Source organism: Aphelocoma coerulescens, chromosome 4 (genome assembly GCF_041296385.1).
Source record: "Aphelocoma coerulescens isolate FSJ_1873_10779 chromosome 4, UR_Acoe_1.0, whole genome shotgun sequence".
NCBI lineage: Eukaryota > Metazoa > Chordata > Aves > Passeriformes > Corvidae > Aphelocoma > Aphelocoma coerulescens.
This window is the reverse complement of record NC_091017.1, coordinates 2,307,647-2,323,061: the sequence shown is the minus strand read 5'-3', so window position 1 is coordinate 2,323,061 and position 15,415 is coordinate 2,307,647. Positions and strand designations below refer to the sequence as shown.

Genomic DNA, 15,415 nt, shown 5'->3' with positions numbered 1-15,415 from the left:
ACAATTAAAAAACTAGGCATGCTTTTGGTTCCCATTCCTAGATCATAGTATTTTGAAACAGAAAGACTAGTCCATGGAGTCCAGTAGCTGCAGAACAAATCCCATTCTTAAGGCTCCTGCCAAGGAGAAGACACTTGAGTTCATCATACCTGCAAACCATTTACTTGGCAGAAGTCCTTAATTTCAGCCAGGAGAGGCATCAGCATGGTGGACTTGGCTTCAGACACACCATCGATTTTCTTCAGGTTCTCAACGTTCGTAGGCCTGGTTTAGGATGAAGAATGCAACACCACAGACATTCCCAAAATACTGCTGCCCAATGCCTTTTAGTAGCTGGGGGAGGCACTTCAGATGCTTCCCCAGCTGAGCTGCCCCACTCTCCCAACCGAAGCAGGAAAGGGATTTGTGACTTGGCTTGCAACCTCCCCAGGATGTACAATATGTCTGCATGCTGGCTTTACCTTATCCGGGCCATCTCCACCAGGATCTTATTGGTTGCCAAGACAGCTGGAGGAATTTCGTTCTCATTAGCTACCTTCTGTCTAGCAGTCAGCAGCTTGCCATACAGAGCAGTCTGGGAAGGAAGGAGCCAAATTCTCAGGAAGCAGCTCTATACCACTCACAGGTATATTTGTTACAAGAGCAGAAGTTACCACTTCCCTTATCTTTCCAATAATACACAAAAGCCCTGCAATCCATTAATCCCTCCTAGTGTATTTAAGCCCTATTCTGGGACTTCTACTCAAAACAACCCAGTAATTTTAGGAGCTGTCCAAGCCAACTGCCCAAACACAGGACAACTGTGGTTTGTGGGCTGACTGCAATTCGGAGATATCCTCCCTATCCCACAAAAGCTTACCTCTAGTTCTTTTTCTCGGGATGAAACACCTGGTTCTTGGGGCTTCAAAGGAGATTTCAGTGGTGAGCGCCCTGAAACACTAACAAAAATCAACTGTAAGCAAGCCTTGCTTCAAATGAGTTTATTCAGGGACTTGGTTCAAAGCTGTGGGAGAGCAGCAGCCCAGCTTATTTTGCCAGCTCCAACAGCACCTCATGCCAGCTCTGCACCCAGGCTGGACTGGAGCTGGTTGGGGTAGAACCAGCAGGATCCTTAATGTCACAGTTTCTCTGATCTCATGCTGCAACTCACAAACACGCTCTCATTGTACAAAGCTCAAGCAGATGAAATCATATCTGTGGGAGTTTGGGGAGAAAACAACAACCCCAACCCACCAATATCTCTTAAGAGCTGGATTGCCGTATCTTGAACAAAAACAAGCTCTAACAGTCACTGGTCCCCTATGACATCCCACCTTTCATTTTTGCCCATGGCTGAGAACATTAATCCTGGCAAACAGCACTGATCACCTTAAAACCATCAGAGACAGGGAGACAGCTGCTCTGCTGTGAGTGGAATTAGCACAGCTCCCAGTCCACGGGCTCATGGACTTGGGGACATCTACCCTTGATTGGACTGCCATGATTACACTGCAATATCTGTTAGGAGACAAGCTGGACTAAGAGCCTCCTTTCCTAAGCACAGTGCAAAATAACTTGGATTTTAACTGCCCCTAAAATAATCTATCTTCACATGGCTGCAGTGGTAACTATTCACCTAAGTGACACAGCCTCTCTTCCTGTCATCTGCCAGCACCAGAATGGTGGCCTGAAGGAGGAATCCACTCAGAAATACAAGGTGCATTTAATCTGAAGCAGCACATGAGCCAGGAAAACAAATTACTTGGTCTGCTTTTTGCAAGAGGTTATTTGATTTCTTTTGACCCGAGGGAGCCTTGACTTGGTCTCAGCACTCTCCAGACCAGTGTGGAAAGGCAGAGCCCTCCATGCTCCCTGATGTTAACTGTTCAATCTCTTCAATACAATGTATTTTGAAATATAATGCAGTGTACAGCAAGTTTTAGGCACTTGGTTTTTTAAATGCATTCAACATTTCCACACCCACTTCACATGAGAATGCTCATTTTAAGGATCACTCGACAAGCAGTCTACCCATTAACACAGTCAAAATTAGGCAAATCTGCTTTAATTCCAAGAACTGTACCTGTTAAGTATGTTAGTGCTTCGTGGCGGAGTTTTACCTTTCCTGTCAAAGGAGAACATCTCAACCAGAGATATCTTTAAAAAATCAGAAAAACAAGACAAATGCTGATTTACAATCTTTTCCCTGAGTTTGCTGTTGATAAAATATTAATTTGTGATATGTCTGCAAGCTGGGGTTTTTTTTTAATGAGCAAGGATGGATCACACTGCTGGAGGGTTGTACTGGTACAGACCTGCTTGCCTGGTGACTGTGTTGCTCCCTTTGTGCTTGGGGAGCGCTGCCTGGAGAGCATTGGTGAACGTCTGCTGCTGTAATGCAATTAATTATATCTTAATTCCATTGAATAGTGACACTGCCCTTCAAAAAATAACATTTTACTAAGCAAACTTATTTCAAGTTGGTACAGGGATGTATTTGGCAAATCAAGTTATTGATTAGTTACTAGAATCATCATTCTTCACAAAAAAATCCAGAACGCTGAGCCTCCTCCTGTTCAACCCTGCCTCCTCCAAAAGCAGGTTTCAGAGGCAGATCTGGTGTTAGTAAAGAAGTGTTCAAGAGAACACATGTGCTACAATTACCTGGTAGAAGGTCTCTGCAGATTAAGGTCTTCACTGGACTGTAACAGAAGACTTGGATTTGAGGCAGATCCAGCTTTTGACAGCCAATTTCTACCCTGTAAGAAATAAACCACACGACTTAGCTATGGATTACTCAGGAGGAGCTCTCAGTGGGTCATTTCACAACCAGAATTACCTTCTGGGTGAGCACACAAATGGTTGCAAACTTGTTGTTATGGCCTGAGACTTCTTTGAGGAACCCTTCCATCATCAGCTGCTGGCAGAGCTGTTTCCACCAGTTCTCTGGCCACTCTTTTCCACAGCCAAAGAGAGGGTGCCTCCGGTACCGGTCTGGCAAGCGTTGAGAGCACTGAAATTTTTGAAACAATCTCTCAGATTTGTCCACTCCTTGTGCAGGAAAGCTTAAAGTACAACCAGTAAACCAAAAGCCCAGTATGTGAGGAGCCTCCTCTAACCTATTCCACTCCTAATCCACCTTCTGCCAAAGCTGTGACAAGTTCATTTTTCCCTAGATACACTTGTGTAATAATCAGCAGCTTAACTTTATTAAAAGGTTAAACAAGGGATTCACCCAGTCTTATCAAGTACTACAGGTCATTCTTTTTCTCCTCAGTTTGTAAAAATAAAAAGTGATTCTGTTCTTATTCTAATTTTATTTCCACTGAATTTCTTGCTTAGTATTTCAAAACAATTAAAATTAAAGGTGTATAGAAATAATTTATATTCATTCTGGTACCCTACTTCCCACTTCACTACTCCAAGTCAGTCAGCAACACAAAGCTACAGCGGAAGCCATTGCTTCACTCAAACATAAGCCAACTAATTATTGAGCCAAGATGTTTATCCTTCATTCTGAAAAGCTGTTCCTTTCAAGACAATCAAAAGGATGCATTTTTATAAAAACATTAAAGGACAATCATCTTGCTTGTTGCATGGGGAGTGGAGCTGAGCAGCTTCCCAAAGTCAAGACTCCCTCTCTATACAAACATCCATCTCTCCAAGGAAAATGGAATACACACACTGACGTGAATGTATATCCATGTATTGACTGATAAATCAATTAAGAGGGACACTGTCACAGCCCCTTCCCTCAGAACAAACACAAGGAGCTGCACCATCACTTACAGACCCACGAAGAAGCAGAATTGGCATTCTGGTCCCAAACTTCTCATCCAGGGCACTCACTGCAGACAGCAGCTGGTGTGCTTGCTTCCCAAAGTCCTGCAAACCGCCATCAAAGTCACTGGGGACTGCACGGCAGAAGCCTCTGAAAGGCACAAAGGAAGCCAAGGTTAACACAAGCTCTCCCTTGTTCCAAGTGTTGTCAGCCCCGTGATGAATGAAATAACCACAAGTGATTGGCTTGAATGTAGTCTCTAATGTTAGTCCTAGCTCTACACATTTAAACATATTTAATTATTTACGTCAATGTAACTTCAAGACACATTTATCTTTCTATCAATGTAACTTCTCAGACAACTGCCCAACCCAACAGTAAGTTCTCCACAACACCTGCTGTTAAGAACATTGTCTCAGCAGTCTTCTGAATTCAGCATTTAAATATTTGCATTGGTTTGGGCATGCACAACATTTCTCTCATTGCACTTAAAAGCTTTTTCCTGTTTTGTTAAGAACATAAAGGAAAAACGAAAACCAGGAGTAAAGAGTGACCCCATTAAAGGCTATGTAAGGTTTGTTAATGCATTTGTTACTGACTCAAAGAACCCACTGAAAAATTACTGGCACAAACCAGTTCTAAGGAGAAAAAGGAAAATTACGTATTTCAAATTATTTCAGTTCTGCAATACAAATTCACTACCTGGATCTTTATTAGCACAGCAAGGTAGCTGCAAAGAGGAAATGATGATATTTTAAATTCTTTTTTTACTTAGTTGTAGTAGAGGCCAAGCAAAGGTGTCCTAATCCTTGACATACAGAAATTCCTGAACTGGTAACGCTTCACCAGAAAGCAACACAGCCTAACATCTTGCTGGGGATCAGAAAGCATCGGGCTACCAGCAGGAGCAAGGAATACTTTACTTTAACTTCAGGGAAAGCTTTATTATAACTACAGAAGAAAGTGAGGAAGGTGTTTCTGCCCATACCTCTGTGACTATCAGCCTCCTAAGTCCCCCTCAGCATACCCATGAAATTATTAGCAAGGTTAAAAGAGCACATGTCAGCACAGGAGAACAGCTCCCTGGACACTGGGGCAATTAAGCCTTAGACACCTGGTACCACACACTATTTGTGCTGTCTTTTGGGATTAATTACCTATCAGGGCTTAAACTGATGAACAGAAGTGTTTTTCATAGTTCCAGGGTGTTGCTCTAAACCCCTTTTAGGAACTGCGATCCTGCTCTGTTTCCAGGCTTTCCCACAGCCTAACTTAGAGCTTATCATGGCTTGCTCAACTCATTAGGAAAAGGTTAGAGAGCTGTTCAAAAATAAACCTCAGGCTTAACAGCTGCAAGATCAGATGCATGAAAGTCAATTCTTTTAGATAATTTTCCTTGTAAGTCAGTCTGAGAGAACATAACCTCTAGGATCACCCTTCAGGGAAGAAAGCTTACCTGTACCTGCAATTATCACAGCATTCTTCCGTGCCCATGATGCCAGAGGAAACCTTTCGGAGTTGTCTGTCTTCAAAATGAGACAGGATGATTCTACCCAAGGGAACAAAAAGAATTCAATGTAAGACCAAGAATTTACACATTAAATTTATTGCAGAAAATAGAGTTGAAATCAGCATCATTAATTAATTCACTGGGGAACCAATTATTTAGCCTTGATTCCTCTAAAGAAAAAGTCTTTTTTTAAAAAAAAGCAAATAAGGAAATGTATAAATGTGCTGAAGGTTGTACTTTTGATACTGGTTATTAATAAAGAATAGAATGTTCTGTGCTTGTAGAACACATTGTGAGTCCAAAATGCCTTCTGGTGACAACCCACAGCTGTGGCTAAGTCTTATCAAAGCTGCCTGCAGTGACAGAGCTCTAAATAGGTTCCAGCACTCACTTCCTCCTGCAGCTATTGGCCACCAGGTACTTCTCCATCTTTGCCAACATCTTCAGCTTGTACAGCCGGAACTTCTCGTTGTGGATCTCATTCAGGAGGCGTCTGAGACAGGAGCAAAAAATGCAGAGCCTTAAATGCTGACCACTGTTCCCCAGTCCCACACCAAAAATGACATATGCCAGACAATGCTCTCTAATCCACCAGGAAGAGCTAGAAAAAATACCCTACTAAAGCCAGACCCAAACTGCCTGCCTGCTTCTCCACCACCTTGATCCTCAGAGCATGGGGCATACTCAGGAGAGCACTTTATTCACATTCTTCTAAACATTATCCCAAAGAGGGTAAAACAGGAGACGGAGAGGTTCTGCCAAGCCCACAGGCTACTGAACTGCAGAGACCCACGGCAAAAGGCCCTGAGGAGGGAGGAAAGGGCTGTCCCCAGAGCTGTACCTGTTACAGGCCAAGTCTGCCGCAGCCCACAGGACGTGGCAGGCAGCAGGAAGCCCGTCGCGCCCGGCTCTCCCCATTTCCTGGTAATAGGATTCCATCTCCTTCGGGGCGCCGTAGTGGATAACCAGCCGGATATCGGCCTTATTGATGCCCATTCCGAACGCCACCGTAGCCACAACACACTGCAAAACAGGAGCCACGCGCCTTCAGGTGATCCCAGAGACCACGCCTGGGTGAAGGCTCACACACTCGGCGTGAATCTGCTGCCACAGACTCAAAGTTCAGCCTGAATTCCAACAGCTCCAGACGCACAGTGCTGAGTCTGAGTCTGCCAGAGCACAGCCATAGGATTACAAACACGAGAGGGATGATGTGCTGCAGCAAATGCAGGAGTGTCTTCAAGCAGCTGTTCTCAACAGGCACAAAACAGATCATGAAAAGGAACACAAAAAGTCCCAGGATTGAAATCTCTGCTGCCTAGGAAAGAAGCAGCTCACAGAAGTTGTGATCTTGTTCCAGCTACCACCATTTCCTTGGATACCATGCATTTTTAAGGGAATTACCACAGAAATTTGAAAGATAAGCTAGGAATCTTATTCCTGTCAGCACAGACCAGCAATTTCTTTGCCCAGAATTACAGAGGACGTGGGTAACACAGGTTGGTATTGCAAAATTTTCTTCTACCAAAAACTCTGCAATTCTAAATAGGACCAAGAGAATTTTGTTTCCTGCATACCTGAATTTCATCCCTCGTGAACCGGTGGTGGGTGTCTCTCCTCTGACTGATCCCCATCCCAGCATGGTAGGTACCACAGGCCACGTTGAGTTTATTCAGTGCAGACACCACATGCTCAGTGGCCTTTCTTGTAGGGCAGTAGATGATAGTGGGGCCTTCAAACTCATACACAGAACTGCTTAAAATAACAACAACAACATGTAAAGATACAGAACAAAAAAAGCCACCTGCCTGTAAAAAAAAAAAAACCCACATATGAGGGATCAAAACCAGGCTTAAATCCTAACCTTCCTTTCCTGGTTAGGAACTGCTTCAAATCCCTACAGGTGTCTCCACTTTGTTGTCCAACTTCGAGGTACAGGTTAGGTCTGTCAAAACTGGTACAGGTGACCTGGGGATCCCTCAGGTTCAGGCATTCCACTATGTCCTCTCTAATCGAGGGACTCGCAGTTGCCGTTAAAGCAATAATGGGGACCTGCAAAGAGAAGCACAACAACAATCATGACCTCTCGTAGTTTTTTTTTAAAATCAAAAACCTCAAGAGCCAACTGCTATAGGATGTAAACAAGGCACTTGAATGTGTTTATCATTGCATAAGTTCAGTCATTTGAAAAATATAGTTAATATTGAGCTTCTTGAACATTTTAGACCAAAGCTCTTGAGAGAGCAGACAGGGACAGAACCCTTGAAATACAAAGTTTTATTCTGAACATATCTTCCACAAGTCCACAGTAATCACTGATGTGATTAGCTAAATTTAAGGAACATAGGATGACATTTACAATAAAAGCATGTTAAGTTCAGGTCTAAATTTCCGAGCTTATGCAATAACTGCTTGATGAGTGTCTAAAAATCAGCTGCATGCTCCTACAAGCCACTCAGTCAGGTAAAACAAAATCCCCCAATATTAAACCAGAAGCTTAGGGACATCATCTTCCTCAGCACAGGGATCCAAAGCAGCTTCAATTTCCTAAGTCTCTGGTAGTCCAAGTGCAGGACATCCTTTGTTTAAACATTAGGAAAAACCACAAAGCCCAATCACTGACAGGGACTGCTCCAACTCCAAACCAGCATGGTCAGTACACCCACAGCATGACATTAAAAGGCTGATATTTCCAAACCATCACACAAAACCCTTTTCTTGTATCAGAAACCCAACATATCCAAACCTCACCGATGGCAGAGTCTTCTTTAACAAGCCTAAACTTCTGAAGGAGTTCCTGAAGTCATGGCCCCACTCGGAGATGCAGTGAGCTTCATCCACAGCTATGAGGGTGATACCTGGGAGACACAAAAACACAGCACGGACAAGCTCAAGTTTTCCTCAGAAATGACCAGCAGTGCTTTACTTTTTGTTTCTGGAATGCTTTCTGCTGCACCAAATTTAAGTCCTCTTTCATAAAAAAAAGCCCAAGAACCTTTACAGTCTCCCCCCACCACAATCCAAGCTCTAGACATCCAACCTCCCTCAGGTGGATCAAAATCTCAAGCTAGTTCCAACAGGGCCTTTTCCCACTCACTGCCTCTCAATCATAGTCACAAATAACCATTACAGATGTCATCTGTTGTACTTTCTGGATTGTAACACAAAGCCTGATGGTCTCAGACAAACACTCACATATGATTTTTTCATCAGTGACAGGATCTTGTGTCATGAATGGGAATAAATGGTGTCACTACACTCACCAAGAAATGGGTGAAATGTCTTCAAGTATTAAAAAGGCTTAAACATAATTACCAATCTAAGCTGCCTACCAACTCATCCACAATCTTATCCCCAACTTACCAACAGTTTGGTCGAGGTCCTGAAGTAACTCTAAGTTCCCTGAACAAAACTCTGGAGTCATGTATATGACTCGGTACTGACCCCTGAAAGACCAGAAAAAAAAATAAACTGTCACAGAAAAGAAAACCCCAGACACCTAAATTCAATAAAATCATGATTGCATTGAAAAACTATATGAGAATAAGAACAGATTTCTGATAGGGAACAAGAGGAATTAAGTGAAGACCATAGAAAACATTCCAGAACCACAGGAAAGCAAGGCGTTACAGGAAAAGGAAAAACAGATTTGCCAGCCTTTAGAATAAGAAGGGACTGTTGTGTTGATGGCAGATATAGGTCTAAAACCTGACTAAAATCAGGTATAAATCAGAACCCAGCTGAGTCAATAAGCCCCATCTCCCCAGCCAGAAGGCACAGGAGTGTGGCTGTAGCCTCCCACACTCTCAGCCGGGGTGAATGCAAACAATATCCCCAGTGCCAGGTTCCAGGGCTGAGCCAGAACCAGGAGTTTCCGTGATGCTGGAGCAGGGAGACATGCTACCCCCTGCAGCACCCCTATGTCACACCCCAGAGCACCAGAAAGCTTGGCTAAATAACTCACCCTCTGATGGAATCCTTGACCTGTTTGGACTGAGCTGAACCAAGGAAACATGCTGGAATCCCCGTCATTCTGCAGAAATAAAAAGCATAGTCATGAACAGACTCACTCTCCAAGCTTTGGTTTCCAGCCTGGGCCAGCACTTCTAAAGGAAGTTCAAGCTGTGAGGTCAGAGACTACACTCTTCAAGGGTCTTTGTGCGAAACACCTTTTTAAAAAGCAAGAGTGGTGCGTGGCTCCTCCTGCCACCCAAATGCTCTTCCACTTCCCCTCCAGCTGCCTCCACAAGACACACATGAGATGAGTACAATTAGGAATCAGAGAAAGGAAGACCATTTTCCTTGCACAGGAGGCAAGTTCACAAATAAAACATCCAAAAGAATATGTTAAATGTATTTCCTTTAACTATCCACTGCTGCAGTTCCTCACATTTGGAAGTATGCCTTGCACCATTTTTTACCTTGCTCCATCTTTTGTGGGCTGCTCATGCTGCATCTGCTAATTTTAAATCAGGTGGCTGCTTTTTAATGACACAATAGTCACCAGCTCAACCAATTTATATGCTACCTGTTAACTTGGTGATTTGCTGCATTGTCTCAGAGCCCTTGGTTTCCATAGCTGCTCAGTCCAAACTGCAGCCAGACTGACAGACAAACTGCTGTAGTTGGTAGAAATTCAGTCTCCTCGGCCTTCAAAATGAACGACCCACTGGGAAGGTAGTGAATAAACCCCTCCCACTGAGGAAAACAGTGGAAAAGTCAAAGCAGCAGCTGAACACACAGACACCCTGCTGAGTAACAGTCGAGGAGCTTAGGCTGTCCAGCCATTCATAGGCACACAGCCACGACGTGCAGCAGAAAATGCCGCATGTAATTGATGTTTTTCACTTCAAAACATCTTCATATCCCCTCTTTCACAAAAGATCTGTTCTTCCCAAGTTGGACAAGGCAGGAATGAACTAGACAACTCAGCATGATAGCCACAGCTTCAGTGAAGAAGTGTCAGAAGTGAATAGCTCTTACAATAAGAAGTGAGTACATGCAGAGAAAGCATTATCAGGTATTAAAAATCAAAGAGATTTATCTTGACAACGCCTAAAACTGCTTATGTCAGAGTGATTTGGTGTCACCCACAAGTTCCCCCCTCAGATTTCTTAACAAGTGAAGAGGCCAGGTGTTAGGAGACCTATAACACTGTCCCTCTTGAAAGCCTGTGCTGTACCTTTGATCTGGATTGCCTACAGCTTCCAGCTATACTTGGTTCAGATGTCACTTCTCAGAGCCAAAGGAAGCCCTACCAAACTTTGACACGACTCTCACAGCCTCAAACAGCCCCCCTCCCCCCCATCACTTTGGTCTGCACACAAAAAGCCTGTGAATCCAGAAATAAGTGCCTTCAGACACCTCTCACCGGCATCCGTCCTTTGCAACCCCAGCCTCTGGTTCACCTACGTGGCAAATCCAGGGATCTGAGACTGCTGACACAGCCTGTGTGTGCTCCTTGAGAAGCACGTGCTCTGCAGCTGAGACACAAACAGCCTGCTGTACACCCAGCTGCAACGTGAAACACCCAGAGACGCCACAGGCGGAATCCATGTGAGTCCGTGGGCAGTGCAGCAGCAGCCTGCCGCTGCCACCACGTTACTTACGTCAACTGCAGCACCTGGTCCTCCATCAGGGAGATAAGAGGGCAGATGACAATGCCTGTGTGTCCAGTGTAAACAGGAGGAAATTGGTAGCATAAGCTTTTTCCATAGCCTGAGAGGGGAAAAAAAAGCAGAAGTGAGACATTGTGCTTTCTCTGCAGCTACAACACACAATTCCAACCCCTTGGTGAGCCCAAAAAACCCAGTCATGTTTGTTTTACTACTCTCCTCCCAAAAGGGAACAACTTTTTGCTGTTTCTTAGGATGCAGCGGTAACTTACCGGTTGCCATGACAACAAGATTATCTCTTCTGTCTTCTAAAAGAGAATTGATCACTTTCCACTGGACCCTTGAAATTAAACAAAGGGGAATATTTGATTTTTGCCACCACACATAACAAGTAAATTGTATGAAACTGCATATTCTGTTGAATTGTGAGTTAAAGAAGCTCGTGAAGCTGCCTTAGAGCTGTTGTCTTTGCACCCTGCAGCCACTCCAAGTACTGTGGGCAGGGCCACGAGTGCCAGAGTGGGGATCTCTAACAGGACTCAGGCAGGCAGCACTTGATGCAGACACTCACAGGAGATCACACATAATACCTGCAGTTTTCACAGTGTTTGTGGATCAATTATCTTCAATACAAGAGACTGTGAACAAGACCTGGATTTGTTTGTTGGCCTTTTTTCAATTAAGCAGTAATAAAAACATCATCCAGGTTGAAAGAAGAGCAAGAGCACATACCCCAGAGTGTCCATCTTAACAAAAAAATATTCTCACGGTTTAAATGAAGAATGCCCAAAATAGGTCTTCAGACATGTGATGTGCCTTTCTCCAGGTTCAGGCAGCAGTGGATCTTTAGTGGGAGAGAGGAGAAAACACTCATTTGGAACTAAATTTTAACAAGATAAAGCACTGTCTCCACAAACAACAGTCTACTCATGGCTCATGATACCCAGGGGTTAGGATTTGGGCAATTCCAGTGAAAAGAGAGACACTGAACTCAAGATATTTTCAGGCTAGAATGAAGGATTAAAAAAGCAGAGGCTCCTCCGAGACCCTGCATGAGGAGGAGAACATATGGCTTGATTAATGAGATAAAGCAATAGGACTGTAAGGCATTCTAACTGCATCATCTGGGACAGGTTCATCCAGACAAGTCAAGGTGTACTTCTCCTCACATTTCTGCTTCTTTCCCCTGTTTGCTTTCTCTCCACAGGGACAACCCCACAGCAGGTCAAAATCACTCCCAAGGCAGGATTTCTTAACAAGTCTGCCATGAAGCAGCAACAGGAGAAGAACAAAGGCAGACAGGGGAGGTGTCACCTCGCCCCTGCTGTGTTCTGAGCAGGTCCCCTTGGCTCTGCAGGGCCTCCACATCCCCACATCAGTTTTACTCCCACTAAGCAGACATCAGCTGATCGTGGCAGAACTTCGCTCTCTTTTGCCAAGCACACCTTTATATTTTCATCTGGACACAGTCCAAGTTCTCCCTTAGAAACCCAGGTGAGCTTTATGTTCCTGGTTTGAGAAACCAGCCACTAAAAGTCACTGTGCTTCCACAGCTGCTTCTACAGACAGTGCTTTTTAAGATTTGTTTCATCATGCACTAAGATTTTTTAAAAAAATCATACCAAAATATTCCTCCTCTTCCTCAATGGCTTCATCTTCATCACCATCTGGTGCTACATCCACTTCTGTGTCAGGAGTTTTCCTGGCTTTACTGGACGCTCCTTCAGGTAAAACTCGTTCACAATCATCTACATCTTCTAGAGACTGAGAAATTAAGAAGAAAAAAGTTATTTTGGAGCATGAAAGGGTAGATGAAATGCCCATCCGAGGTAATATGATATGGGAATCAAGTTTTAACCTAGTTATAACAACTTAAATCTAGTGGGTGGATAAGTCCAAGCTGGTATAGTAAAGATGCCGCAGGAGGCAAATGATAATCCAGTCTAACACCAGCAAGTTGAATTCTTTAGGTGTCCATGTGTTTATTCTGTCCATCATCTGTAAGCAACAATGTTTTGCTTCATATTCCCTCCCCTTAACTGTGCTCCACTCCACTGTGATCCCAGAGCAGCTTCATTAGAAAAAAAATTGAAAAATAAACCCTGAGGCACTCACTTTCAGCATCTCCATTTCCAGCTCTTCATCACTCTCAATGACACAGGAAACATTTTGTTCATTGTCTGTGGAACATGCCTCCTACAAAATCAACACGATTGTCTTAGCAGCAAAGTAATTCCTATTTTACCCACAACCTTCCAACCTTTTGTACTTCCTATAAGCTACTTCTCTGTATGCTGTAACTTCTTACCAAAGATAGTTAAGTTCAACATGCAGCTCTGAGGCCTGTCCACTAAAAACAAAACATCTGAAAGAAATATTAGAATGTAACAAGTTTGCATTACCTCGGGTGCAGCTTCACTGACCAGTTCCTTTGCAGCCTGACATTCCAAGAACTGAAGCTCCTGCTCAGTAATGTCCAGGGACATGAAGTCATCTCTGTCCTCTTTGTCTGTAACTCTGGCTGCTGGAGCTCCATTTTCCAGAGCAGTGTTACCTCTCTGTGCCTCCTCTCCACTCATTTCTTCCTCCCAGAGGACAGCCAGCGTAGCATCAGAGCAGATGTTGAGGTCACCTTCAGGTTGCTCAGCACATTCTGCTTTTTGTGCTTTGACATTTGCTGACTCGACTTCAGAATGTGTTGTAGTTGCACCACGGCTCCTCTCCAGTCCAGAAGTGGAACCTGAGCCCAACAGGGTGGTTTTTAAGGCACTGACATTCTCTGATATCTCAGCTAGTATTTCTGCAGCCCTAGGATGTAAAATCAAGGAAGGTAAAACAAAATTACAGAGGCAGTTACACCCCAGAACAAAATTCAGCCAAGTTCAGTGTCAAATCGGTTGCAATTATAGCAGTGAAAACACCAATTCCTACATATAAAAACCTACATTTTCTTGGAAAAGAACAAACAGAAAACAGATGCCTGTTCACACACATGTACTTTGTTGTGTGGGACCTCGGAGATCAGAAGCAAAACACTGATTGTGGAGGTAGAGACAAGTCAGCAAAAAACTGACCTCTGGAAGTTTTCCCCTTGTCCAGACGAGTCAGGGATGTGAGAAGCCAGGTCTGTTATCTCTTCAGCCAGAGAAGCCAAGTGCTCCTTCACACCCTCAGAGGTGGCATCTGTAACAAGTGTAACACTTGGTTATTTCGTAATAACTGGGGTCTACCATCTATATGTAAATAACTCACATTCCTGTAACTGCATTCCTACAAGCTCTGCAGCTGGTAAGACAGCATTTTCCAGGGCTTAAAAATCAAGCACAGAGAATCAGGCCAAGCTTCCACGTACTTAGCATTGCATCTCTTCCATTACATGTGCTCAGGGAAAACACGTACACAATGGCACCACTGCAAAGTGATCCCTCCTTGCTTCCCTCCAGCTCCCAGAAAAGAGCTGCTAACACAAACATGCTGACTAAGCCAAGGCCAAAAACCTGCACCTTGTATCAAGGGGATAGCACTGCCACTTCTGCCTTTGATAGAAAAGCAAAACTCAGCCAAAACAAAAAGGAAACAAATCCCTCACCGCCTCTTTTTCAGCCTTAAGCTACCTGTAATATCTTCTTTATGAAACACAGAACTGAACAAAAAGTAAGATTTTAAAATCTCCTCTGATGAAGTAAATAATGTTAAGCTGCTCTTAAACATTTGGGTCCTATTTATATGCCTCAATAAAAATATTACTTCCTAACATGGTTTGTTTTGTGGCCTTATTTCATCTTAAATTACATATTTGTCCCTGCATCAGCAGCATTGAAATTAACTCACTGAAGTGTTTCCATAAACAATGAATGACAGCAGGAATTCTTCCCATCTCTGTACAGCAGAGACAAACACAAACAAACAACATCCTAAGACTGCCTTCCCACATCACTATGGAAAACAGTCACAGAGCATGGTTACCCTGGGCATCCAAGAGTTTTTACTGCCTGCTCTCTCTGCAAGTCATCTCTAATCACCAAGAAGCCAAACAATCCTGATACTATTAAAATACCTGTTGGGAAGTGGAATATGCAATTGCACATTGAATAAATTCCTTATGCTTGGATGGACAACTTACCTTTCCTTACACTAAATAATTTCCTGTCACTCTTATTCATATTTTTCAGTTTTTCATAAATAATGTAGCCAGCCTAGGAGAGGAAGGAAATAATTAGTACTCAGTACTCCACAGAGAAGAAACAACAACAAAGAAACCTAATCAGGAGTTAATCAGGCAAAGCGTGGCACCAATACAGTGCGATCAGCAGAATTCCAAACTGGAATACAGCTCACATCATACTAATCACGACCCTGGCTCCACTGTCCATCAGGACCAGGTTACATGTTACAGAATGCTGCACTAAGGGCCAAATGCTGACTTGGGACTCCCTCTGGAATGGATACTCTTACACAGATCCCAGAGTGGTTAATCTCAGCAAGTTTGCTGCACACAGAAAGCTCCCAGTTCTCAGCTCCCAGTTCCAC

The 15,415-nt window shown here is 43.6% G+C and overlaps 1 protein-coding gene across 1 annotated transcript in view; it reads right to left on the bottom strand.

Annotated features, from left to right (window-relative positions):
- The window catches only part of WRN (WRN RecQ like helicase), a 29,868-nt gene that overhangs the window by 5,065 nt on the left and 9,388 nt on the right, over positions 1–15,415 (bottom strand). Inside the window, 24 exon segments of the mRNA XM_069012448.1 lie at positions 150–264; positions 462–574; positions 860–938; positions 2,063–2,136; positions 2,295–2,370; positions 2,644–2,738; positions 2,819–2,992; positions 3,769–3,910; positions 5,217–5,309; positions 5,662–5,763; positions 6,112–6,293; positions 6,848–7,025; positions 7,135–7,322; positions 8,022–8,128; positions 8,634–8,716; positions 9,235–9,303; positions 10,880–10,988; positions 11,158–11,225; positions 11,654–11,729; positions 12,508–12,649; positions 13,001–13,081; positions 13,288–13,693; positions 13,960–14,068; positions 15,009–15,081. Coding sequence (XP_068868549.1) covers positions 150–264; positions 462–574; positions 860–938; positions 2,063–2,136; positions 2,295–2,370; positions 2,644–2,738; positions 2,819–2,992; positions 3,769–3,910; positions 5,217–5,309; positions 5,662–5,763; positions 6,112–6,293; positions 6,848–7,025; positions 7,135–7,322; positions 8,022–8,128; positions 8,634–8,716; positions 9,235–9,303; positions 10,880–10,988; positions 11,158–11,225; positions 11,654–11,729; positions 12,508–12,649; positions 13,001–13,081; positions 13,288–13,693; positions 13,960–14,068; positions 15,009–15,081 — 2,934 coding nt within the window.